Genomic DNA, 27,531 nt, shown 5'->3' with positions numbered 1-27,531 from the left:
ATCGGTTTTTAACAAATTTCACTATATTTTTTCATTGTAAATCTAAAATGTAATCCGATCAACCAATACGATGAAAGCATTTCAAATCAACCAGCTCAGCCAATAATATCAAGTCATCTTCAAATACCGGCCGCCACTCCACTATCGTCAACCAATGGGAGTGCAGAGATCGTCGTGGTCTTCTCAACGTCCTGCCAATGGCATTGAATGTGTTTTTTCTGGCCGTCCAATCCAGTGATAGAATTTTTTGATGACGTCATCAGATGCCCGAAGAAGGGTCCTCCTCTCTCCACTTTACGGAAACGACGATTCCACGCTATGTCGTCTGGAGTGAAAGTCCCTTCGGCCCCTAATTAGTTGGTAGGTCGGTCGGTTGGTCGGTTTGTCGGTAGACATGTTTAAAAAATGCGCTAAATAAAAGCAGAAGATTCGCGCTACCTTCAATCATATTGACTTTGCCAGTGAGCAGTTCCAGATGTAGGATGGTGTTCTGTACGTAGGAAGTGGCATAGGCGTTGTATCCGATGCCCGTCTCAGCTCTGTAGAAACTGATGTCGTTCAGGTGCAATTGCGTGTATTCGTCGAAGGAATGGTTCAAACGGCCTGCCAGGTTGTTCGGTTAGTTAGATACATTACATACATCAACAACAGACATTCAGACAGACATCCAGACAGACATCCAAACAAACAAACCATCGGCAGTGAACTTATACACTGATATTCCACTTCCATCCTCTTCCAGTACGACCACGTGACGAGAATCCGGAGACACGTAAATGGCGCCACCCCCCATGTCTGACTTTTTGAAGATCTCGTGAGTGATGTAGTCGATGACGAGGTGGAAGTTACTGCCTGGGCTCTCCTGGAACTGTTTGCAGCTTACAAATAAGTAGCCGCCTGTTTGGTAGGGTTTCACTTGTTTTTTTTTTGTGTGATGGATTGCTTAAAATTTGATTTTCTAAACATTGTGTTAGTTTATTAGCTATGTTTCAATCTGTTGTCATTTTTTTAGAATTGTAGTTTTTTTCTCTGTTTGATAACGTTTTGAATTTATAAATGTTAGCTATCTAATGAGGCATTTCAAGAATGTTCTCACCGATTGGTACATAGCCGACATCCTGGGGTGAGCATTTCTGCTCCGTCAAGTTGATCCTGTCAACGAACCTCATCGAGTTGAGATCGATGACGTGCAAGTAACCGAGATCCGATTTAGAAGTGGCATACCCCTGGTTGAACGCCCCGTCCAGGGGTTCGTCATGGTGGGGTAGGAAGAGTTTCTCGATCTAAGTAATATTCCAAGTGTCAGTTTCAATTCAAGTGATGATTTGCTATGTTTTATTTGTAAAAAAATTGAACGTGTATTGTCGAATTCTTTATACAATTTTTTTAAATACAATTGACAGTTATGAATGAACGATACGAAATCAAGTTGGCCAGCATGTTTACCTATTCTGTTTCAATTCAATCGTTAAAATGTTTACTTCATTAATACAATCGCTAAAGTATGCAAACAATGTTTCATGTTTCAACAAAATGTTCCTAACGATAAAATTAGGAGGTTCGACATTCTTCATGTGCACGACGTGATGTTTCAGAGCCTTGCTGGCCTGCTGGATGATCATGACCACTACCTCGTCGCAGTCCTTCACCGACAGGTCCCCGTGTTGGTATAGTGATTTGTTGCAGGTCGTCATCCAGATCTGGTCCAGGTGCTCGATGTAGGTCAGTTGATGGGGGGGCAGTCCTGTTTCTATGACCTAGTTATTGAATTGTGAGAGGGATTCAAATAAAATTGTTTCATTAGAAAAAATTAAAAGATTCTACCGTACAAATCAAAAAAATTAAAAATAATCTAGAAAACTAAATTTATATTAATTAATTAATTAATTAATTAATATCTCATTCACAGAAACTTCAAACAAGCAGCAAAAATAGAAGAAACCATCCAACCGACCTCGACCGGATTTAACCTATCGACCACCTCGATGACCAGCACCCTCCTGAGATGAGGCTGACTGACGTAGAGATAACTTTCCTTAGCCATGGTCGAATCACCCCAGACACAGGAACGACTGTTCAAGCACAAAGTTTTGACAGGGTCAACCGAGGTGTGGCCTCTCTGCACGGTTGAAAGTTCAAACCCCGCGAACACGTGATGTTCTATGTGGCAGTTAGTTAACTCGTAGATCGTGTAACCTGAATTGTGGAAGACTGCAAATCTTTCCAACTGTCTGGTTTCATCTGATGCGTGCGTGTTGAGTTTCATGTAATTTAAATTAAACCATCGTTTAAAATTTAAAAAAAACTTAAAACTAATTGTGTTTTCTAACGAAATTTAAAAATCGGCAAATAGTTTTAAAAAAACTTAAAATTCGAGAAACACTTATATAATAAAAATAATAAAAATTAATATTCTACCTGAGTCAGTATGTTTAGCATCATTAGGAACATTTGTCTCAAACAGAACGGAAGCAGTTGCAGACGAATTGCCTACTGAATTTCTTGCAGTGCATGTAAACAATCCACCGATATTGTTGTTGTTGCTACTACTGCTGCTGCTACTGTTTGCAAGGTTCAGCACGGGTCTGATCTCCAAAGTTGTGTTGCTGTCTGCATTGATAAAGATGATGATGATGATGATATTAGTGATGATGGTATTAGTGATGACGACGACGATGATGATGATGATGATGATTATGATAGTAACAAAAAGGATGGTGGCAAGACTGACAATAAAAATGTTAGTCGCATCTCTAACATTGAAATAATATCGATGATGAGAATGACGATGTGCCTTTAAACACTTACAAAATTCTTAACACAAATTTAAAAACAGAAAAAAATGTTTCAACGACTAACTATATAACGCGTAGGAACTCTTTTCTCCAGCAGGCTGTTGTTGTTGCAGCGGAAGTTGGCCGCCATCTTTCATCCAGATGACTTCCGGCAGCGGCACTCCACTCACGTGACATCTGATGCTTGCCGATTGTGACGTCATGGAGTGCGTCTGTTTTGCCGGGTGGATCCTCACCAATGGCGGCACTTGATTATAATTTTTTATGATAATTATGATTCATAATAATTAATTTTGTTTATGATTTTTAATTATTTTTCATTCTTGATTATGATTCGTAGTAGGTAATTTAGTATTAGTAGTAGTAGTAGTAGCAGCAGCAATAGTAGTAGTAGTGGTAGTAGTAGTAGTAATAGTAGTAGTAAGTAGTAGTAGGTAGTAGTAGTAGTAGCAGTAGAAGTAATAGGTATCAGTAGAAAAAGTTGTAGTAGTAGCAGCAGTACTAATGGCATTATTTATTGAAGTTATAGCAATTTTTTTCAAATAAAAAAATTTTTAAATACGAAAAATGCCGACCACACGAGTACACAAACACACACAAACACACATATACACACTTTCTCATTCACACATACACACACATACACACACACACACACACATACATACATACACACACACACAAAGGCACATACTTTGTACGATGATGACGTGTGTTTGAAAGACATCTAGCCTCTTGGCGTCGTGGCAGCTGTAGTTACCCATGTGATGCAATCTCAGCTCTCCAATGTACAGGGAATTGTCGTCAAATATCTTTAAAAATAGTAAAAATAATAATAATTAAGTTGTAGTAGTGGTAGTAGTAGTAGTAGTTGTTGTTGTTGTTGTTGTTGTTGTTGTAGAAGTAGTAAAATTAGTTGTAGTAGAAGCAATTTGAAAGAAATTTTTATACATAAAACATTAAAGAATAAACAAAAAATTGAAATAAATAAAAAAATTAGATTTTTTTTTTAAATTTATTTAGTTAGAAACTAATTGAAAACTGATAAGAAATTATTAGATAAAACTTTTTCTACTGATACCTATAAGATAACAACCTTGATGTCATCAGATGACGTCAGCAATTGACCACGCCTCTTCCACAGTATGGCCTCAGATCCTGGTATGTCGCATTTCAACTCCACAGCGTTCCCGACGGATACCAACGTGGTGAATGTAGTTGGGGCGTCCTCAGATGACGACGATGATGACTCCTTTACACCTGTTTATTTGTGTTTTTCTCTATGTTTGTTTATTTGTGATCTTGCATGTTTACCTGAGTGTCCTTTGTGTAAGTATTTTAGCTTTTGCAAGTGCGTTTTTGTGCGTTTTCTCAGTGGCGGATTTAAGGAAGAGACTGGGAGAGGGACAGTGCCCCCTTCCCGTTGTAAGTAGTATTTTTATTAAAAATAAGTAAAACTCATTGTCTTAACAGAAAAAACGCAGTTTGGTGTCAAAAATCAACTAAAAATTGACGTGATATACTAAAAAACCTTGCATTCGAATCTTACGTACCTTACATACAAACCTTACATACGCTCCTTGCGTACCTGACATACGTACCTTATAAACATACCTTACGTACGTTCCTTAGTACCTTACATTGGTACTTTACATGGGTGCTGTGCATGCGTACATTACCAACGTTATGTGGCCCCCCGTCAAAAAACCTAAACATTTTCAAAATTTTGCTTCCAGTTAAAGTTGTCTAGATCCACCACTGCTTATTTTTATCCGTTTTGTCCATTTGTTCGTCTGTTAAAACAACAATGACAACAACAACAATAAGATAACAACAACAACAATGTTAGCAGAGCCATACGAACAACAACATTCTCAACAAAAAGACTACCAAAAGCTCTGTAGAACTCGTCAATGTTGATGATCTCATCATCATCGAGATCATCGAACAGCATGATGTGTGTCAGGTGGCAGAACCTAGACAGTCTGTCTATGTGGTCTTTGTGTTCTACGTGGTCCAATTCCTCCCTGGTCAACAGTTTGTTCATGTCTCGATCGTAGAAGTCAAACATTGCTGTCACGGCCAATGTTTTCTCTGTCAATAAGTAACCGTAATACGAAATATTTATTAGTTCTGTTTTATGGGGGAGTATTTTCATTCTTTGTTATTATTATTATTTAGCATTATTGAAAATAATAATATTATTATTATTTTCACTATTGCAAGCACATGCGTCAAATGGCATAAAAAACATTCCATGCTAACTGACAAACGAACAGAAGAAGGTAAAGCAAAAAACACACACAAAAAATACATAAGCATACTTAGACAAACAAAAACTAACACATCGAAAAAGGAAAATCACAGAAAAAAAAAATGAGAAAATTGTTTTCTTTCCAAAGTTACTTTGATGGTCAGCGGTGCATCCATTATTTCCAGTTCTGGCACACTGGTAGTGTATCAGGTTGGTTTTGAAGTGTTTGTAATTCAGATGACTGCACTTATCTTCACCAAATTCACTCCCTGATGATGTAGACAACGATGAAGATGGTGACACGATTTTAGCCTTTTTGTTCTTTTCAGTAGTTGGGTGTGAAGTCGTAGCAGCAATTTGAGAGTCTGTGGTTGCAGTTGCGGCGTTTGAAGTAGTTGTGGTCGTTGTGATTGTGGTGCCTGGATGGTTTATAACTGCCGTGTTTGATGCCGCGTGTATGGTAGTCAGTCTTGGGGTCGGTGTGCCTGCGAAATTTATTGATCTCCAAAATGAATTCTATCAATGAAATATTAGTTAATTGTCTATTATTTAAATGATTAATATATTTTATTTAGAATAATAAGGAGATCAGCACAAATAATTTTGAATCTAGCGAAAATTTATTAAAGTCTAATAAGTTACAGAGTGGCGTGGTATTTTTACTATTTTGTTGTTATTTTTTTATCATAATTATATATATATATATATTGTGGTATGTATATATATATATATATATATATATATATATATATATATATATATATATATATATGCCATAATTTGAATCACCATACCCAATCTGGTTTTGTGTTCTTCAACATTGGGTGTAACCACAACATTTTTTGCCGAAGTCACTGTAGCTGCGACACCAATCGCACTTTTAACGGTAGTAACACTCTCATTATTCGGCTTTCCAAAATCCACCTCGCCAACTGCTGCTGTGGTAGACGCATCAACTACAGCCGCCACATCAACAATTTTGTCAATTTTAGCAGATGAAGTGTGATTAGACAGTGAGTGACACAACTTTCCTGTATGATCGACGCCCAGCTTTGAACCCTCGTGGCACGAAACGCGGTGCAGTTCACAGTGGCTGGAGTACACCTTACCATCGGAACCACAAACGGGACTTTTGTGGCCCTGGCAAAAATCTGAAGCGGCACAGACGCAGCGAGGGTGGCCGTCTCTACTCAGACGACAAATGCGCCCAGTTCGACAGTACAAGCCCTGACAGGCGTCTGGCGGTAATTATATATATATATATTTATTTAATCCATATTTTCGTTATTTAATAATTGAATTTTTTAAAATTTTGATTAATTTATTTAATCAAATTTATTAATTTATTTAATCCATATTTTCGTTATTTAAAAATTAAATTTTTTAAAATTTTGATTAATTTATCCCAGCTTATTAACCAAAATATAAAAAATCGCGAAGTTTAATAGACGATAAAAAAATATTTTCATTTAAAATGCAATAGTGAGAACCTTTGTTTAAGCGCCTCTTCACGTGACCTCCATCTTCTTCCTTATTATCATAATCCCAATCATCATCATCGCCGTTTCTTCTCTCATCATCATCTTCACCACCACCACCATTTTTGTCGTCATCATCATCATCACCACCACCATTTTTATCATCATCACCATCAACACGCGCTTCCATTTCCGAAACTCTTCTGGCAAACGCCTGGGCATTGTTCTCATCATCATTCGGTGGTGGTGATGATGATGACTTCTGACGACGACGATGATGATGATGATGAGTAATATGATGATGATGATAAAAATATTGATAATAATAATATTAATAATAGTAATGTATAATAATAACAATGTTATTAACAACAATAGTAATAATAATAACAATATTAATAATAATAAAAAGCAGAGCAGTGCTTGCATTGATAGTTTTACTATTTAGTAGTAGTAGTAGTATTAGAAGTAGTAGCAGTAGTAGTAGAAGTAGTAGCAGTAGTAGTAGAAGTAGTAGTAATAGTAGAAGTAGTAATAATAGTAAAAGTAGTTGTAGTAGTAGAAGTAGTTGTAGTAGTAGAAGTAGTAGTAGTAGTATTAGTAGTTGTAGTAGTAGAAGTAGTAGTAGTAGTAGTAGAAGCGGTAGTAGTAATAGTACTATTATAATTATAACCTTGACTCTCTTGAAATATCTTGAAGATTTGGCTTGGGTAGTTTCTGCCAACATCGTCATAACTATCACCATCACTACAACTATTACTATAACCCATGTAAACTTCATTTTAGACAATTTTGTCGAAAAGTCAGTCAGTTTACTTTGAAAATTAATTAATTAATTAATCAATTAATCACTCAATCAATTAATCACTCAATCATTCAAGTAATTTAAATTTCAAATTCGTTTGCTTCAAAGATCTCTTGATTAATAAGTCAATTAACCAATTGATTAATAATTCAATCAATCAACCAGCCAATTAACCAATTAATTAAATAACTATAATTTTACATCCTCTTACGCATTCAACTAAATAACAAAGCTACTAATATTTAACACATCAATAAATAATACATACACATATATACTGGATTGTTAAAACTAATGAAAATATTAATTGTTACTCTGATAAACTATATTAATAATAATTACAATCAATTAATAATAATAATAAGTCAATTATTTGCCAAACGCATTGGCGACAGTATTATGATTGAGACCTTTTTCCACATTTCCATTAAAGGCTGGAAGTGAACGCTGGCTGCTCAATGCCTTTTGCTGCAACACATATGTATATGACACACACATATGTGTGTGTGTATATATATATATATATATATATATATATACCCATACACATATATACATACACAAAAAACACATATATTGTATATATATATATATATACCTACTTACATATACAATATTAGTATGTATATATGAATACAAATTAGATAAATATATATATATGTATACAAATGACTTGTGTATTTTGTATGACAAACTTATGTATATGTATGTACATATATTTGTATATATTATATAATTATAAGCATAATTATACCGGCATACAATATATCCAAAAGCAAGGATTATCCCAGTCAAAATAAACTACCTAATATCAAGTGATGAACATGTATGGGCATACATTTGTACATTTATGTATATGTATTTGTACACACGTGGTCGTTATACACACAATAGTATTTGTGTGTGCGCGCGTGCGTGTGTGTGTGCAAATAAGAGTGTGTGTGTATGTATGTATGTGTGTATGTATGTATGTGTGTATGTATGTGTGTATGTATGTATGTATGTGTGTACGTGCAAACTTACGTAACGTATCTATACATATTTGCGTATACATGTGAGTGCCAACAACAGGCATCTTAAGCACGCAGGAGGCATGACAGCAGAGGAAATGCTTGTACGTGCGTATGTCTGTTTGGATGTACGTATGAATGTACGTATGTACGTACGTATGAATGTACGCTTGTGTGTATGTGTGTGTGTATGTTTTTATGTTTGTATGCATACACGTTTATATGTACGTCTGTGTTTGTGCCTACACTTGTACTTAAGTTTTCTTTTTGTATACATATTTACGCAATATATGTATGCAACTATTGCAATTGATTGTACGTATGAATGTTTTTATGGTAGCTAGTTTATGTCTGAAAGTGTACGTGCGCATGCATTTGTGTGCACACTACCATTTTGTCTACATGCGTATGTATGGATGATGACGTTGCACGATTGTAGTACATTTTTGTACATGTTTGCTCGTTTGTACATGTTTGCTCGTGTGTACATGTTTGCTCGTGTGTACATGTTTGCTCGTTTGTACATGTTTGCTCGTTTGTACATGTTTGCTCGTGTGTACATGTTTGCTCGTTTGTGCATGTTTGCTCGTTTGTGCATGTGCATGTTCGTATGTGAACGGTAACGCAGGTCCTCCCTGTTTTGTAATATTAATGTGGATATTAACGGGTATTCGTGCGTTCCTACAAGCGTCTGTATTGTGGAATCATGATTATGTTTGTCTGTCGGATGGTGTCTTAATGATTACTACGTTTGTCTGTTTGTTTGTTTGTTTGTTTGTTGTTTGTTGGATTCCTCATCATGTTTGTTTCTGATGCGGAGTTATGGTGCGACGGTTGTGTGTTTGTTTTCAAGTGTCAATCAAACGTTACGTTTGATTAAAAAAAATTACATGAATCGTGTTTTTCACTTGAAAATTCTTTGTTTGCTCGTAATTTGGCATGCTTGTTTGTATTTGTTTAAGTCTCCGTGTGCTGATATGCTGGCGTACATTTCGTGTTTGAATGAATTAGACTGCTTGTATATAATACTTTGGTTTTTATATGTGTTTTTAGATTGTTCGAATTTAGATTGTGGACGGCAGTTGATGCGTTAATCGCATGTATCCTCGAAAATCAGCTCCCGATTCGCATTTGGTCGTTTGGTGTGTGGCTCGTGCGGTACCGGCTTGTACGACGTGAGCTTGATGAGTCTTCTCTCAAATACATGTATTTCTTTATGTCTGTGCTCGCCTATCAATTTTAATGCACGCGATCCTATACGGATGTGTGGTTTTATTTTGCTGAATTTCGACTTCCGTCTTATAATTCAGAACATAAACCTATAAGCATTGGAAAAGTCCATGTGCAAACGCATTTAAAAAATGTAACAGTGAATGCGTTTTGCATGCACGCACATGTATGTGTACGTGTGCGTGTTGTGGGTTATTGCCTGAAGTTACAACTTGCGTGCGTGCGTGTTTGACGAATGTTCAATTCTGTTTAAAAATACATTCATGTGGATTCCATTCCACTTAATTTTCTAGCGAATTCTCGCGTCCGTCCACATAAGATGCTCCATAGTACCATTTGTTGCAAAGTAGAAGTTGATTGCAGGCTTTCACGTGCTTGCGCTCATTTGCATTGTGTCGACGGCTTGTACTTCATGGGTTTTTATTTCATTTCGTGTTTTTTATGTTCAGCTATGCTTCTATTTGATTGTTTTTTTTGCATTTGCATGTATCATTCGTACGTGGTGGGATGTGTGGCTGGCAAGGTAGCTGAAACAGCAGGAGTGCTGTCCCGTTTTCTGTCCTTTACCAAACGGTGACGTGTTGCTCTGGTTGGAATGCTGACTGATTCTATAAACATGCACGCAGTTTGGCATGGGTTTTGAATAAGTTTATGTCGCAAAAAATTTAAATTAAATTTTTTTTATGGAAGAAAAACATTCTCAAAAAATCTGAAGTGGCATTCTTCGCAGGTCTAAAATTAAATCGTCCGCACTCTATACAATACATACATGTCTGTGATATACTTTAAAACACGTCTCTAAAAATTGAACGCAATTTTTTTTTTCATATTTATATATATTGTTAGTTTCATAACTTTATCCTTATTATTACTATTTCATTATAATAATAACTAATATTAATATTTTAAAAGTATTTTAGAAAATTTACTATCACTAAAGCAAAATAATTTTTAAACTGTCTGTCGGCAAAACTGTCTGAGACCATCTGTACGTTGGTTAACATGAGATAACATTGCGTGGAGATAACGTTGTGACGTTATGCTGACGTGTTCGGGGAAAGAATACAAACAATCTTTCTTTTAAATAGACTCTTCATCAATTTCATCCGTCGTAATTTTCTTATCCATAGATTGGGTGGTGAAGAAAAAAAATGGATGGGTGGAGAAAGATGGGTGAATGGACAGAAAGATAGATAAGATCGATGGATGACAATAAATAATGGATGAATGAAAAAAGAGGGATGGACTTCTGACAGAAAGATGGATTGAACAGATGAATGAATAGAAAAGCATGTAATATATATTGGCAAAAAATAATTAGATGGTTTGATTGATAAATGGATGGATGGAAAGATGGATGGATTGATGGATAGATGGACGGACGGATGGATGGATGAATGTATGGATGCATGGATGCATGGATGGATGCATGGATGCATGGAGCGAAAGAATTTGTAGGAAAGCCAGTGTATTTATTGTAAGCCAGTGAAATTTGGGAGATGGATTGTTCAATTAAAATCCGGCTAAACCCGTAATTATTTAGCGAGGGCAGGTCTTCTATTTACATAATCCATGGCTTTGGAGAAATAATCTTAAAGAATTGTAAAATATAATAATAAATAAAATATTAATAGTAAGATTCACATGATGACGATTGTCATAATAATGAAAATATTAATATAATTATAATAAATAATATAATATATTATAATAATATTTAATATAATAATTATAATATAATTATAATAATAATAAATAGTTTAGTTAAAATTTCGTTCTATGCTTGCTGTTGGAGGCGCTTAAAATACAATTTTAAATATATAATAATTGATATAATAATAATCATAATAGTAATAATAATGGCATGATATTCATAATACTAACAACAATAATAAATGATAAATAAAGAAAAAAAAGGTAAAATAATAATGCGAGAAACGTCAATAGCGCCAGTGATTAACGATGACTCACTCACAAACATGTATGTATATATGTATGTATGTATATATGTATGTATGTATGTATGTATGTATGTATGTATGTATGTATGTATGTATGTGTGTATGTATGTATGTATGTATGTATGTGTGTATGTATGTATGTATGTATGTATGTATGTATGTATGTATGTATGTATGTATGTATGTATGTATGTATGTATGTATGTATGTATGTATGTATGTATGTATGTATGTATGTATGTATGTATCTATGTATGTATGTACGTATGTATGTATGTATGTATGTATGTATGTATGTATCTATGTATGTATGTACGTATGTATGTATGTATGTATGTATGTATGTATGTATGTATGTATGTATGTATGTATGTATGTATGTATGTATGTATGTATGCATGCATGCGTGTTTGTATGTATGCAGGCATGAAATGGCCTGGAATAAATTAAAATCGATTTTCCTTTTAAGCAGTGTGGAGGCATCTGAGAGCGATCCATCATTGGAATTGTCTCAATAGCAATTCCTAACTTCCATCTCCTTCCATTTCATCTCCAGTTATTGTTATTTTATTTTAATTAGTTTTTAGAAATTATTTATTTCTTCATTTATTCAACCATTCGTTCGTTCGTTCTTTTGTTCGTTCGTTCATCGTTTATTTGGAAATTTTATTCATATTTTTTGTTTTAGCATTATTTGAAAAATTCGCACTGCATTTCTTTGTTACAAATCTAATTGTGTGTATGTACATTTAAATGTGTGTGTGTGTTGTGTGTGTGGTCTGTGTGTGCGTGTGAGTGTGTGTGCGCGCGCGTGTGACAAATTTCATAAATTCAAAACATTGTCAAAAACCTGATGAGGCCCACCTAGAGAGATAAATTGATGGATGGTGATGTTTATCACCACTTCTACTGCTGCTACAACTGCTGCTGCCACTACTACTACTACTACTACTACTACTACTACTACTACTACTGCCTCTGCTACTACTAGAGCCACACTACTAAATAAACAACTACGCTCATAAGCATGGCAGTGCAGTTGTGAAAGCAGCTGCGTGCGGTGGTCAGCGTTCGGCGGTGAAGCATTTTACGACGGGCACGTTCTGGTAATAATGTCTTACTAGATCTCCATATCCATCGTTGAAATCGCTTTTTTAGATATTTTTTCTTTGCATCTTGATTTATTGTTATTCGGCAACGGTAAAAGCGCGTTTGCCTGTCGAAAACAAAGTTTAATTGAGCTTTAGAGATAGTTGGGTGATTGTTCATAAAATACGCTACGTTTATGTTTATTTTTTAGTCTGCTTATTTGTATATTTTTGTTTATGTTTCGCTTTTTTGACTTTGTAGGTATTCCACAGGAAAATTATTTTAAAAGTTTTATATAACTATCACTAATTTCTCTGAATGTCCTCCAACTCCATAAATATTCTCTACAATTCAAAATGCTTTCAATGTGATTTACTTGAAAAACAGCACTACATAACTTCGAAGTAAAACATTTTTAAATTAACATTTCCTGTTAAATCCGAAGACATTAAAAATTAAAAATCATAGAGCCCAAAGACTTATGGGAAGAACGTGTTAAGAATTTTGAGACGTCTCTCAAACTTTAAAAGTTGTTTCTGTGTCTCCCAAAATGATTTTACATTAAGATTTCTTTTGATGAAAATATAATATTCTAATCTTCATTAATTGTCCATCAAAACATTTTGCCAACTGAACTTTCGATTTAAATTTTTTCACTCCCCGCTTTAACACTGTTTGATGCCAAACATAGCTATGCGGCTTGTTTTAATGTTATTTTTCTCTCAAAATGATTTTAGAGTTTAAAATATTGAATGCCACTAGTTGGATTTTGGAATTGCAATTAAAATTTTGAATCTGGATCTCCAAATATATGGTTCATGGTTGATTTTAAAAATAGACTTCGGTTTTACGTCTTGTCAGAAAACATGAATTCAATTCGAGGCAATGCACTGAAACGTAACTCTGGTTAATTTATTATTATTTTTTATATTATTAAAAAAAATATTAACGGAAAGTTTAAATGAAGAATGAATGAGCTGGCACGTGACACTACCTTCATCTCTACAATTATTCATAATTCTGGCGTCCATCCATCTGGGTTGGGCTTGAATAAATGCCATCATCATCGTATCAGCGTCATCATTGTCATCGTCATCGTGGCAATGGTGATTACAAATGAATGAGCAGTATCGCATTTTCATGCTCTATTCTTATTCTTATTAACGTCGTTATTGATCAGATCAATCAACGCTAACGCAAACGCACTCTTTCTTTCTTCTTTCTTTCTTTTTTTCTTTCTTTTTTTCTGTCTCTCTTCTCTCTTTTCTGTCTGTTTCTTTCCTCCTTTTACTTTCTCATTTTTTCTTTCTCTGTGTCCGTTTTCTCTTTTTCTTCGTCTCTCTCTTCCCTTTTCTTTCTTTCTCTTTCCCTCTGCGTCTCTATTCTTTCTTTTTTTCTCACTTCTCTCTTCTTCTCCCTCTCTCTTTCTCTCTCACTTTTTCTCAGTCTCTCTCTCTCTTTCTTTTTCTCTCCCTGTTATTCACCCGTGTGTTCACAAAGTTTATATAACATTTCCATGGTTATTTTTCAGCATTTGATCAATAACTTGCAAATACAATGTTTTAACATCCGAATAAAAAGGCAAGAAAACATAATCAAGAATTCGGAATTATATAACTGAATAATTAATAAAAAATAAATAAAAAGCTATTTAAAAACTGGAGACAAACTTTATGAAAATTGGCCAAATAAGAAGCCGTTAACGAAATGAAAGGCTTTTTTACTGCGTGCGTTTGCCACGCTTTATGCAATTACACGCCATGAATTTATGTGACGGAAAGTGCTTTGCCGGGTTTTAAACGTCCAGATGTTGTCCGTGTAAAAATATTAATATCAATTTTTTTTATTTTTATTAGCATTTTGTTTCATTTATTGAGCATTTAATAATGAAACGCCCTTTTATAAATGAACACGCCATTTTTTGGTATCCATGGTGATAAAAAAAAGATTGCAATGCCAAATTAAACTGACTAAGACGCGTGTTTTTGTTTAGATTTTATTATATTATATTTGCAGTATTTTATTTACTTTAATTTGTACATTTGTAACATTTATTTATAAAAATCAAATTTTTTATAATAAATTAATTTGAGGTAAAATTTATTATTGAAAATGTCTACTAAAATTAAAAACAAGAAAGATTCTGTAAAGAAGTTACGTGCAAACTCGTCATCTAGTTCTACAGTTGGAAAAGACCAGCAAAATCGGGCAAGCACTGAACTGAAGCTAGAGAGAGATTTGTATGCAACGAAATTAACTAGATTAGGAACCCTGTTGATGTCTCAAATGAAGAAACAATGGCGATTGACCAGAGGAATTGGTGATAATTTTGATGTTTTAAAATTGAGTGGCGACGTATTAGTGGAGGCCTTGAAAGAGATGATGACCAAAAAATATGAAAATGAATTATCTCACGAATGTCACTTAGTTAATCTCGAAAGAAGGGTATCTCAACTGAGTTATGCATTGAACAAACTAACATTGAAGTGTGCGGCGTACAAAAATGGCCTATCTGACATCGTCTGCAGTGATAACCTCACTTATATTAAAGACAAAATTATGACTCTTCAGATTATTGCCGGTAATTTTGTTATTAAGACAAACATTTATTTGCCAGTTAACTCGTTTAAATAAATTATTGAAAGGTGAAAATTATCATCAAATTGATGCCAACAATCCATGCCTTAACCCCAGAGTCGAGTTTGCCATAGAAGGGGTGACAACCAGGGTTGATGATCATGCTGAAAGAATCCTTGAAAACCAGCAAAAGTTAAACTTAATTCCTGTGGGTCACTTTTTAAAAAAGTTTTTTATTATTTTTTTATTCATTTGCTTGTTTGTTTTTTCTTAATATTTTTTTCTTAATATTTTAATTACTTATTTAATTGTTAATATTTTTATTAGTTATTTAATGTTATTTTAATTCCACTTTCGTTTTTTATCACTTTTCAAAAATTCTTTTCACCCATTTTGCGTTTTAGTTTTTAGATTTAAAATCCTAATTACACATAACAGCTAACTTCTTTTGAATAATTAAATGACACCAAAATATAATTACGTTAAATTATGAAGAGATAATAGCTATAATGATGATTATATTTAATTTCAAATGAAGCCTTGTGAGAAGATGAAGGGCAGTACACACATGAGAGATATTCAGCAGGATGTTAAAATATTTCTCATGAAAGAACTGAACATCACAAGATCATCTGGTATGTAGGCGTTTGTTAAAAATTTTAAAATGTTTATTTTAATTACAATTTATTGTAATTGTAACTATACGGCTGTTCATATTTCAGGCTATTTTCATTGAGTTCAAAAATTAGCACTATGGAAATCAAATGAATTTTTTACAAATTATAAATTAGGAAATGATTGGAGATTGTTGGCCCAACTCATGGGTCTGGATTGCAAACTGATTGATGATTGGTCCAAAATGGAACTAAGCAATCCATCCGGTCACGTGATGAATGAATGGATGAAGGATAATAACGACGCTACTGTCCAAGCACTTTTCAGGTTAAATAGAATTTGTTTAATGAAACTTTTTAGTCTAATTTTATTAGTATTTCATTATTGAATCGTTAATATTTTCAAATTGTCAAATCATAATATGAATAGAGGCAGAACAAAATAAAATATTGAATAAAAAAAATTGAATCAAACATTTTTTTAAATGTCACCATGGTCAAAACTCCAACAAAGTATAAAGTAATTGAATAGAAAAATAAAGTAAAATTAATCAGAATATCAATTGACCGTTATTTATCCTATATGTTAGTTCGCTTTTAAAATTTTTGTAGATATATTTGATTTTTTTCTCTTTTTTAATTCCCCAAAGCTTTCTGATATCGCCAGTAATGAGGTGCACAGCTCTCTGCAGAGTTTTGTCAGACTTTTACGAAGTTTTGTGATGTAATTGTGGCCATAAAAATCAATTTTTTGAATCATTTTTTTAGATCGGTAATTTTTGTATAAAGTAAAACGTTTTTTTATTAAATAAAAATTAACTTCTAAAAAATATTTAATAAACGATATCTATATTAAAGCATGACGAATCGTAGATGGGTAACCTATTTGGAATTTTTTTATGTTTAAAATAGTAACAATGGAATGAGATATTTTTTGCTGTTGGCCTGTAGTTGGAACATCATTCATTTAAATTTGAGATCTCTTCAAGAAGACTATCAAAATCCGGTCTATCATTATGATCCTAAATAAATCGCGTTTTAAAATTATATATAATTTATTTTATTCATCGTGTGGGAAAGAAATAACTACAGTTAATTAAATGAAAGTGAAAAGTCGACTAGCTCACCTCTTGCCACGTTTTCTGCATTATTTGGTATATTTCGTCGGAACATTTATCTGGTTTTTCCAATCTGTTTCCATATTTGCTTACATGATCGTAGACGTCTAAATTCTCCACACCAAGATACGGCAAATCACCACATGTAAAAATCTCCCACATTAAGACACCTGAATTGCATGTTTTCAAATTAAATGCTGCCCTCATTAAACTAAATGACAGTATTAACTGTTGAGAAACCAACCATAAGCCCAAACGTCTGACTTGCTGCTGAAGAACTGGTGGGTCAAAACTTCAACTGAAGCCCATCTCACTGGGAACTTTGCTCCCTCACTGCTTGTGTACTCGTCATCGAGAACAAATCTTTCAAAATAAAGTCCATAAAATTAGCCCTATGCATGCTTAGAAATCATCGTTACGTTTTTTAGAGACTGAGTTTTAAAGATAAAACTTAGATGATGTTGTATTCAAAATTTTTAACAAAAAACTAATTGATTTTAGTTATTTAAAATATATCGCTATATTTTCTCGATGTTGCAAAAGTTAGAACAAGTTTCCGACCTAGCTAAGCCAAAATCGCAGACTTTAACGACGTAATTATCTCCAACCAGGCAGTTTCTGGAGGCCAAGTCTCTGTGAATGATACTATTTTTTTCTAGGTAGGCCATTGCTTTGCAAATCTGCAAGCATATGTCAATTAGTTGGTCTTGTTTTTTCATTAAATGATGTTTGGTTCTACGTAAATAGCTGTACAGTGAGCCTGTTCAATCGATTTTCAATGTCCAAATGTTACAATTTTAAATTTGCGAATAAATTAATTTAATTTCAATGGGACAATTTCATTTAAATTCGCAAAGAAATTTATTTTTTTTGAAAAAATAGAAAATAAATTTTAATGAATGCCTTCTACACTCACCATGTCTCATGTATTCTGTTATTATCATGATTGGTCTTTGATTCGCACTTACACCATAAAGTTGAACAAGATTTGGATGGTGCAGCTTCCTAGATGTTGATAATTAGCAAACACTACTAACGTCTCTACCAATGAACGAAATAAATATTTTAAAAAATACTAACGCCATAATTTTAGCCTCTTCCAAGAAATCCAATTCAGACATTGAACCTTCCTTCATCGTTTTAACGGCAACTTCTGTTGTTTCTTTATATATGGCTCTATGTACTGTCTGTAAGGATTGATTGAATTTTATCAATTTTTCACATTTTTCTTAGTACATGATCAGTATCAGTTGGCAAAATGAAGTAGATACAAATGTATTTAATTGAAATATTATGGCAAACATACCCCGAATTGTCCAGAGCCCAACTTTTCTCTTAACTCCAGCTCTTTAGGATCAATATTTACCGTGTGTGCTGATTGGAAAATTAAAAATTATTGACTATTGAGGAACAATAGCTTTAATTAAACTTACAATTGTTGGTATGATTTTGCAAAAGTTATTTATAATTTAACTATACCGCGTATGTTAATGAAAAAAAAAATGAAAATTTTCGTACCTAACAGAATTGTTGGTTTCAACTGATCACAAGGAGGAAATTTTAATCTCGCGGCTAAACCTTAAAAACGAATTTTTGAAATTTTAATTCAAAAGCCACTTCATAAGAGCTGATAATAAAATAATCAATTTATTCAATATTTATTTTTTATCGAAATTAAATCACATCGGCTTACCTGCACAGTTGTGTTTGTGATAATATACTAATTCTGGAAGGGTTAAAAACTTGTGCTTCTCTGTTAGGAAGTAGTCGTTTCCCGATTGCTTGATGTGGTAATGTTTTACTTCTCCGTCGCTCCTTTAATGTTAGTGCAATTCAATATTGAGACTTAAATTATAATGGTTATATTGACACTGATTGACTTCTTCTATATTTTATTAACTTACTCTTGACGTATAAGTGTATTCTAGTTTTATGTTGAATGTTATTTTTTAAAAATTTACTTTTTATCTGGTTTAAAGTAGAGAGATAATGTGTAAATTCCTTGTCTAGAGGAATCTCTGACCATAAAACACCCTTCTTGACCATTAGATTCCAATATCGTTTCAGCTTGTGCTCTAGATATGTCTTTAAAATACCACCTGTTAAAAAATAAATAATATCCTGCAAATTTATTCCAATCTTTGAAGCCATTATTCAATAACTTACTCATAAGACTCTAAATTATCGTCATCAATTTCTAGCACATAAGCTGACGGAATAAGCCCAGTATTTCTATTAAAAAGATATATATTAATTCATATCATGTCATATTTTTAGATGTGGCAGTTCAATTACTGAGTAATTTTTGGCAATCATCATAGTTTAGTTTTTGCTGTTGTGCTAGTGAGAAAATATCTTTTACTTATAACAAAAGTATCGTTTTTAATTTTTCAAAAATGGAAAAAAACCAACCCATCTTCATTTTTTGCTTTCACCCAATCATCATTCAAGTTTGATGACAATATCTCCAGTTCTTCGCCCTGTCAAAGTCACGTTAATCATTTTTACAATTCATATTTGACAAATTTCGTATTAAACCTTTTCTTACCTTTTTCAAACTCAGCTCTTCTTTAGACTTAGATTGATATTCGAATAAAGCTAGCACTTTAAGATTTTCAGTCTTGAATAAAACATTGAGATGTATTAAATTAAATTTTATATTTTATGTAAATTATTTAAATTAGTTCTAAGTCAGTATTTACATCTCTGCTTGATTGGCGTTGTGCTTCTTCTCTGGCAACATCTGGATTTGAAAAAAATTATGCCGTGTTGAAAAGAGGATGGTCAAACTTGTGATATTTGAAAATAATTAAATTCATGTATAAATACTTTTAGAAGTGGCGCAAAATGACGGAAGGCAGCCTTTATTTCTAAAATTGAAATTACCACAACAACTCCATTTCCCCTGCTTGTACATCCAGACACCCAAATGATAAATTGGAGAAAACTGGGCATTTTCCATTTTTGCGGCTAGTTATAAAAGAATTACAGCTTTTAGTTATTCATCATGATTTATATAAAAAAGATAATATTATTTCTAACCTTCTCTCAAAGCCAATATCCAATCTTCTTGCTGTTTTGCATGGGCTGCCACTATGTACAAAGTATAAACTGATTCGAACTTGTTAGGATCGTTATAAACTATCTAAAAAAATAATATCCCGTCATATTTTACAAATTATTTTATTATATTTAAAGAAGATTTAATTACTTGGAAAACGTTCTGCTTGTTACCAAGGCCCTCCCCATCTACTTTTTCAATTACTTTGATTGTTTTTAAATCTATTTGACCTTTCACCTTGCCAATTCCTGTCTTTATTAATTAATTAATCATTCATAAATTAACAAACTAACTTTACAATGAACATGCTCATACATGATAATAATCGATGACTGATTGTTCTTAAAAACCGCATTTTTATATACCGTTATCTTTCCATCATAGTAGAATAGAGCTGTTGGTGTCAGTTTGAACCACCTGCTCTTGTAACTGTCAGTTTTTATTCTGCCTTTCATCTGAGAACGCTTGGACATGAAATCAAGTTTCAACTCTGTGGACCCCATTGTAAAATAAAATCAGTTTTCATTTAGTGATATAATCATAAATTTACGATATTATAATGCAATATATTTCTCGTACAAGGAAGTAATTATTATACGTTATAATATAACAGCAAAGCATTAAATTGAGCCTTATTCAACGCTACGTTAATCTGTCTTTTGCTTAACGCATTTAGATACACATAGATGTATGTATGTTATATTCACTAACTCACTTATATATACATACACACACACACACACACACACACACACACACACACACACACACACATATATATATATATATATATATATATATATAGTATTGTATAAATCATACCGTATTGTTGTTCATAACGAAAATTCTAGTAAGAAAAACTGAAAAGACAAACTTTAAATTGATTAATGCCAACAATTCTGTAGAACTCATACAATGCTGTATAAAATGTGGTCTTCTAACATTTACTTATATGTATATATATATATATATATATATATATATATAAAACACAAAATCTACTATAATTAATAAATATATTTGATATACATGTAGATAGAATAGACATACACTTAACAATTACAAGTTAAATACATATTTTGTTAAAAGAAGATCGTTGATATTTTTTTAATTAATTTATACATATGTAGAGCGCTATTAAATTTAATTACTAACCAGACTATTCCGCCATTTTATGCAAAGTGTCTGTTGCCATGTACTTCTTTAATTGCCCAGATCTTGAAAATTTGTTCGTTATTTACGTGAAAGTGCCGGATTTGAAAAGTTATCCGCAGGCACATGTAAGTTTATGTAAAAATCTGATTTTTACTGAACCCGATGTACTGGCTTCTCCTTTTTCGATAAGGGAAAAATGTTTTCTTGTTTGTATGTCAAAGAAGCTGTTATTCACTAAAAGAATTCAGAACAGATTAATTAAGAAAGAACTATCATTAGGCGAAGCTGTTCAAGCTAATCCGGAAACGTTTGAAATGTGCCTGAGATACACTGTAATAACCAGACTAAGTCCAAATTACAACGTACTTGCATCCTTTTTGGTAGAAGGCGAGCGCTTTTTATTTACTCCAACTCGTCTGAATGCTATTGATTTGAACATTCATGTTACAAACCAGAAAATAACAATGAATGCTTATACGTGTGCGCTATCAATGCCTGTAACGTCCATAAATCATTTTGGAGTTCATTTTAATCAAAATAGTAATTCTCATATCACACCCCAATTGATCAACTGCAAATGGTGCTTTGTTTTACCAAGTTTAAAAAAAGGTAAAGTTTGTTCCATCCACAAATCATTTCCACTAAATGATTGCTTTAAATGTTATAGAGAATTAAAAATATTTTGGAGAGATATTTATGGTTATGTTCTACCTGAGAATGAATCTGATGTGTTTTTTGTCAAAGTAGGTTTTGGATTTACTGATGAAATGTTTTTATACCCAAGCTGTTGTGTTAAATGTTTTGAGCCAATAATAATTAAAAAGCAAAATGATCAGATTGTAGAAAATTTAATCAACAATATATTAGAAAAAGTACCATTTATGTGTGGAAATCCATTAAAATTTCATCTAGAAGAAGATATCTTTGAAAAAAATGAAATTGTCTTGCATAACACAGATTCTAAATGTTTATTGGTGACAAATAATAATGATACAAAAAGTGGAGAAGAAAATGACAAAAAATTGAGTAATGTTAGACTGCTCAATAAAGTAGAGCCTAATGTTTCAAACATGGGTGTGGTTACAAAAAATGCCCAAGATAATTTGTTGATCAGAACTGAAGCAGACAATCCCATTTCAAGCATTTATATTAATAACACGTATAAAATGCAAAGTGATGATAGCAGTGAAGTTGTAAAGTTTGCACCAAAAATAGTTCCTAGATTTACCAAAAAAAATTCTGGTGTGTCCAAATTAAAAATCACAAATGTTGATGCACATTCAACTGCTAGAGTTGAACCTAACGGAAACAGCATTAATCATTCATCTGCAAGAGAACAGGTCGTGAAACAAAAGCCAAGTTTTTGTAAAACGAACGTCAATGCCAGCGTGAACAAGCAACGTCAGACAAATGTTCCAACGAAATCCAGTGCTCCCATATTTAACATTGACACTGAGACACCAAGTCTGACTTACGAGCCAAAAAAAGCTGCTGTAAAAGAAAAAGTGAGAGCTGAGAAACATAATAAATCGACGCCAACTGGCGAACCAAAAGAGAAAAAGTTCAAACCTCAAATTGAGGCATCAGCTATTGACATAGAAAATCTTCTGAAGAACGAGAAATCACTGAACAAAGATGTCTTGATTGCCTGGTTGAAGAGTAAAAACGTTAAATGCAATGCAAAAATGAAAAAAGAGGAGTTAATATCAAAAGTACGTCAGACATTAAACGCATAAGAAGACACCAGCTGAACAATAATTAGATTTTACGCATTTTTCATGCTTGCAAATACATTACCCTAAATCTTTCGTGATTTAATTTTTTTTTCACGTTCAATATTAACGTTAAAAATTTGATCTTGGTTTCTTTAAATGAATAAAAGTTGAAACATTCGTGACGAATCGGGCGCTGGTGCCAGTGCAAAAATAGTTCAAGTATATAATGAGAATAAATAAAGAGAGGCTATCGTGACATCGCCGTAGCTGAGTAACTCCCTCGCTCTCGTTACATTTTACATTATTTACTTTTTAACATAGCTAGCTCGCAGGCAATAAATATATGTAATAATAATAATGGATGTGTGATACTTTTATAAGTCTCAGTTATTTTCAACTTTTTTGTGTTTGCTCATCTTAATTCAAGTTATGGAATGTTTCCTTTTTGTCAGTTTTATTTTAATTCGAAGTGTTAACTATTATTGATTGCTCGTTGGTAACTAAAATTAAATAAAATTAGTCTGCATTTAAAATTTTTAATTATTTATTATTACAAAACTACTTAAGAAGTGACAATTGCAATTTTACGTTACAACAATGTCCTGTCTTTCAATTGTCGAAAATCCGCTGAAATATCGCGATGGAAAAAAGGTAATTTTGATTTTATTTTATTGACAAAATTACAAAACGAAATTAAAAGTTAGAATTTCTTTCACTTCTCTCTACTTGGCTTTGGTTGCAGAAAGTGAAAAAAGCTTTACCCTGGTAATTTTTGTTCAAGGGCCCTGTTTTAAAGTTTAGTAGTGTAGGTGCTTATATTTGTGATGGTGAAACTAGGAAATATTCTGTTGGTAAATTTAGCTAAAATTGAGTTATTCTTTTATTTAATTATTTATCATGCAACTTTTATTTATTATTTTATTAAAAAAAAATAAAAAAAGTTGCAGTGTAGTATGTAATATTTAAAATTAATTAAACTGATTTAATTGATTTTAAATTTGAAATTTTTAGTGGAAAGAAAGATGGTGCGTTCTAAAGAAACCTTCTCCAATAGCAGGTGACTTTTTGGATGTTATTTGTAATACTAAAATGTGTTTAACCTTTAACGGCATTTTTGATATTATTATAATTAATTTGATTTAATATATTATATTTGAAGCTTTGAATTGAATTTGAATGATAGAGTTATTAATTTTAGTTGTTATAATCATTATAATATAATATTATGCATACGGCATTGCATTTCATTTAGTAATACTCTGATAGACATGTCTTAGAATCTTAGAATAAATGTTTACATGTCTACATTGTTTTTGAGGTTTGGTTTGAGGGATAGCAAATTATTAATGATTGATTAGATTCATAATAATTGGATAAATAAAGAAAAATAATTATAAATTCAGTTGTAGCATGTCTTATCTGTATAAAAATAATGATGCTTGGAAACTAAAGATTCAGTTATGTTTGTCTTTTTCATTGTTTTATGAGTTTGTAATATTTTTATTTGACTAGTTTGCTGGTTTTTATATTCCAACTTATTACAACACACATACACACACACACACACACACCACACACACACACACACACACAGAGATGAAACATAGCATGTCCAACCAGGCAGCATGTACATTAAATAAGATGTTCAATAAAAAATTAGATATATTCATAATAAATGCAGAGTGCTGAGTTATAATATTAAATGCAAATTGCATAAAATGTATGTAAAAGGTAATAATTTTTATCCAAAATCATTTATTGAGTATAACAAACTTAAATATATGCTATAAGAAAACTAAATATGTGATAAATAAAATGTCAATAATAATATTTACCATACTATATAGGAACTTAACAATTTTTTGAATGCCATGTTTGGATGGAATGTTTTGTTTTTATCATTAACTTTGTTACACATACAAATATACACACACACTCACACACACACATGCATAGATGTTTGTAGATTTTTTTCACATGCACACTTTGCTCCAACTTTTGGAATGTGTTTTTCCTATTGAAACACACGAACACACACGCACGCACACACGAACACACACTCACGCACACACACACACACACACACACAGATGAAACATAGTAAGTTGTGGTCCTGGATACATTCTTTCAATATTTTCCTCATTTGTTGAAATTCTTCCATCAATAGTTTTATAAATATTTTTGTCTACTCTGAGATGTTTCCCATATTGTGTATACATAGACACATGGTATAATACATAATTTATACATACATATCTGTTGTGTCACCTTCAGCATATATACACAACACATTGTTAACATTTTGCATACACATCATTTCATCACATTTTTTTTTCTACAGGAAGTTGATTGTTTATATTTCCTTTATTTAAATTTCTGAAATTTATTCTAAATTCACTTTTAAACATGGAGATAAATGGCTTCTGTAAATTGGAAATATTCTGTAAATTGGAAATATTGTTTTTGAGCTTTTTTTTGAAGACCTTTTTAAGTCTACTGATTGAATCAATACAAAAAATATTTTGAAATTAATTTATAATGTGAAAGTTTTATCAAGAGTACCTCAAAAACACTGCTTTTTAATGTATGCATTTATTTACATATTTATTTATGTACTTGTCTATGTATGTGTGTGTCTGTGTGTGTGTGTGTGTGTGTGTGTGTGTGTGTGTGTGTGTGTGTATGTGTGTGTGTGTGTGTGTGTGGGTTTGTGTGTATGAATGTATGTGTGTATGTATAAATAATTTTATGTATGTGTGGTTGGTGTGTGTTTGAAATTTTGTTTCACAAATATGTATGCATGTTTGGTATTTGTTGCTTGTATCTATTTACACTTGTCTGTATGTAGGTATATGTAAGTATTTGTATGAATTTGTAATTGTATGTATTTGTATTATTTGTATGTCTATGTATGTGTGTATATACATAGTACATACAAATATTTATGTACATGTTGTATTGTATTGTGTAGTGTACGGTATAGCTTGCGTTGTATTCCATATGCATAAATAATTTTGTTTCATGTACATGTAACTAGATCTTATAGTTTAATAAACATCAGCAAATATGTGGATTTCAATTTCCAGGGCATTGCATACCAGCAACTAACTCTCAATACATGTCTATCAGTGCTTTTCAAATAATAATAAATAAATTTATGAATGGTTTATTGGTAGTTGTTTGTTAGTTGTGCTGTTGAATAAGATGGATGGCTTGATGATTGGCTAGTTGGTTGGATGGTTGATTGATTGGTTGGTTGATTGATTGATTGATTGATTGATTGATTGATTGATTGATTGATTGATTGATTGATGGTTGTGTTGATTGATTGTTATTTGGATAAATTGATGTTGGATGTGTTGTTGGGTGGATAAATGGATTGATTGAGCGATGGTTGTGACTGATCAAATCAATGGTTGTGACTGATCAAATCGAAGAATAATTGATGTTAATATGGGAAGAGGATATGTTTAAATGAATAAACTAATGAATGAATGAATTAATTATTAGACAGATGGAAGAATAATTGGATGAATGAATGGATAAATTGCCTCCATTTAACATGGTTGTCTGATAAATGAACATAAAATTTTTTGTTGGATAATTAGCCAGATGAATGACAAAAATTGAAAAGTTACAAAATAATGACAGTAAACAAGTTAGATAGGTAAGAACATAGGAGTTGTATGTTGTTGAATGCTTATGTGTACTGTGTACACAATGTGGTTCTTTTAGGCATGTGCACACTACACACGTTGTTTTACATGCAAGTGTATATGGATGTTTGTGTGTATCTGTGTTTGTATATGTGTGTATGTGTTTTTTTATGTCAATTAAGTTTGTATGCATGTATGTGTGTATATATGTATGTAAGTGTGTATGTATATAACAGATTTTCAACTTGGGTGTATCCTTATATAACTTTCTCACAGAACAATCAACTGATGATACTTTGTTACTTCGTTAGCATCATCATCAACATTTTCAGCATCAACTCATCTTCTCCTTCATCATCATCTTTATTACCATCATCATCATCATCATCATTGTTTCAACAGTATTTATGTACAAGAATGATGACATTTTAATTATTTATATTTTTATTTATTTATATATTTATTTATTTATATATTTATTTGTTTATTTATTTATTTGCGTCATAATTATTGAACGAAGGGAGAGGCTTTCAGCCTTTCATGCCTGCCATGTAACATTTGTTTAGGAATGGATTAGTGGAATTAATGAAAATATTTTAAATGCCATGTTCAGCTATTTTTGTCTGCACACATGTACACACACACACGTACATACATCTTGTGTGTGTGTGTGTGTGTGTGTGTGTGCATTTGTGTGTACATACATCTTGTGTGTGTGTGTGTGTGTGTGTGTGTGTGGTGTGTGTGTGTGTGTGTGTGTGTTTGTGTGTGTGTGTGTTTGTGTGTGTGTGTGTGTGTGTGTGTGGCGCATGCTTGTATTTCAAAAACATTTGTAGCATTTTACTTGGGAAGCCACAGATATTTAAATTAGTCTACTGAAAATATTGATGCATATACGTTATTTGAGTAATTGAATGAATGAAATGACTGGAATGAATGGATGAATGGAATGAATGCATGGAATGAATGAATGAATAATAATTTTAAATTGTTTTTTAATTAAATAAACATTA

General features: G+C 32.4%; 4 protein-coding genes across 4 annotated transcripts; 2 read left to right on the top strand and 2 right to left on the bottom strand.

Annotated features, from left to right (window-relative positions):
- Positions 1-119: 119 nt before the first annotated feature.
- Positions 120-7,308, bottom strand: HELRODRAFT_175670 (hypothetical protein; the record flags this gene model as incomplete). The annotated part of the gene is made up of 16 exons (XM_009023076.1): positions 120-349; positions 439-603; positions 694-897; positions 1,097-1,283; positions 1,545-1,757; positions 1,955-2,241; positions 2,419-2,610; positions 2,860-3,042; positions 3,490-3,607; positions 3,892-4,055; positions 4,110-4,211; positions 4,686-4,889; positions 5,202-5,534; positions 5,928-6,287; positions 6,540-6,741; positions 7,201-7,308. 16 exons carry the CDS (start codon positions 7,306-7,308, stop codon positions 120-122), a joined length of 3,252 nt encoding a protein of 1,083 aa, XP_009021324.1.
- A 7,426-nt stretch (positions 7,309-14,734) lies between these two features.
- On the top strand, positions 14,735-16,536 carry HELRODRAFT_175669 (hypothetical protein; the record flags this gene model as incomplete). The annotated part of the gene is made up of 5 exons (XM_009023075.1): positions 14,735-15,203; positions 15,268-15,407; positions 15,738-15,834; positions 15,991-16,141; positions 16,464-16,536. 5 exons carry the CDS (start codon positions 14,735-14,737, stop codon positions 16,534-16,536), a joined length of 930 nt encoding a protein of 309 aa, XP_009021323.1.
- Positions 16,537-16,931: 395 nt separating this feature from the next.
- HELRODRAFT_175668 (hypothetical protein) lies at positions 16,932-20,495 on the bottom strand (the record flags this gene model as incomplete). Its single annotated transcript, XM_009023074.1, has 15 exons — positions 16,932-17,101; positions 17,176-17,294; positions 17,493-17,691; positions 17,848-17,936; positions 18,012-18,118; positions 18,238-18,305; positions 18,625-18,746; positions 18,893-19,030; positions 19,344-19,411; positions 19,480-19,551; positions 19,634-19,674; positions 19,761-19,901; positions 19,974-20,076; positions 20,143-20,244; positions 20,358-20,495. 15 exons carry the CDS (start codon positions 20,493-20,495, stop codon positions 16,932-16,934), a joined length of 1,677 nt encoding a protein of 558 aa, XP_009021322.1.
- A 690-nt stretch (positions 20,496-21,185) lies between these two features.
- On the top strand, positions 21,186-22,883 carry HELRODRAFT_175667 (hypothetical protein; the record flags this gene model as incomplete). Its single annotated transcript, XM_009023073.1, has 1 exon — positions 21,186-22,883. The coding sequence occupies one exon, from the start codon at positions 21,186-21,188 to the stop codon at positions 22,881-22,883; it is 1,698 nt and encodes a 565-aa protein (XP_009021321.1).
- Positions 22,884-27,531: the final 4,648 nt, after the last annotated feature.

The sequence above is a fragment of the Helobdella robusta genome, assembly GCF_000326865.2.
Source record: "Helobdella robusta unplaced genomic scaffold HELROscaffold_34, whole genome shotgun sequence".
In the NCBI taxonomy this organism is placed as follows: Eukaryota; Metazoa; Annelida; class Clitellata; order Rhynchobdellida; family Glossiphoniidae; genus Helobdella; species Helobdella robusta.
The sequence above is the reverse complement of the archived record's forward strand: the minus strand, read 5'-3'. Positions and strand labels throughout refer to the sequence as shown.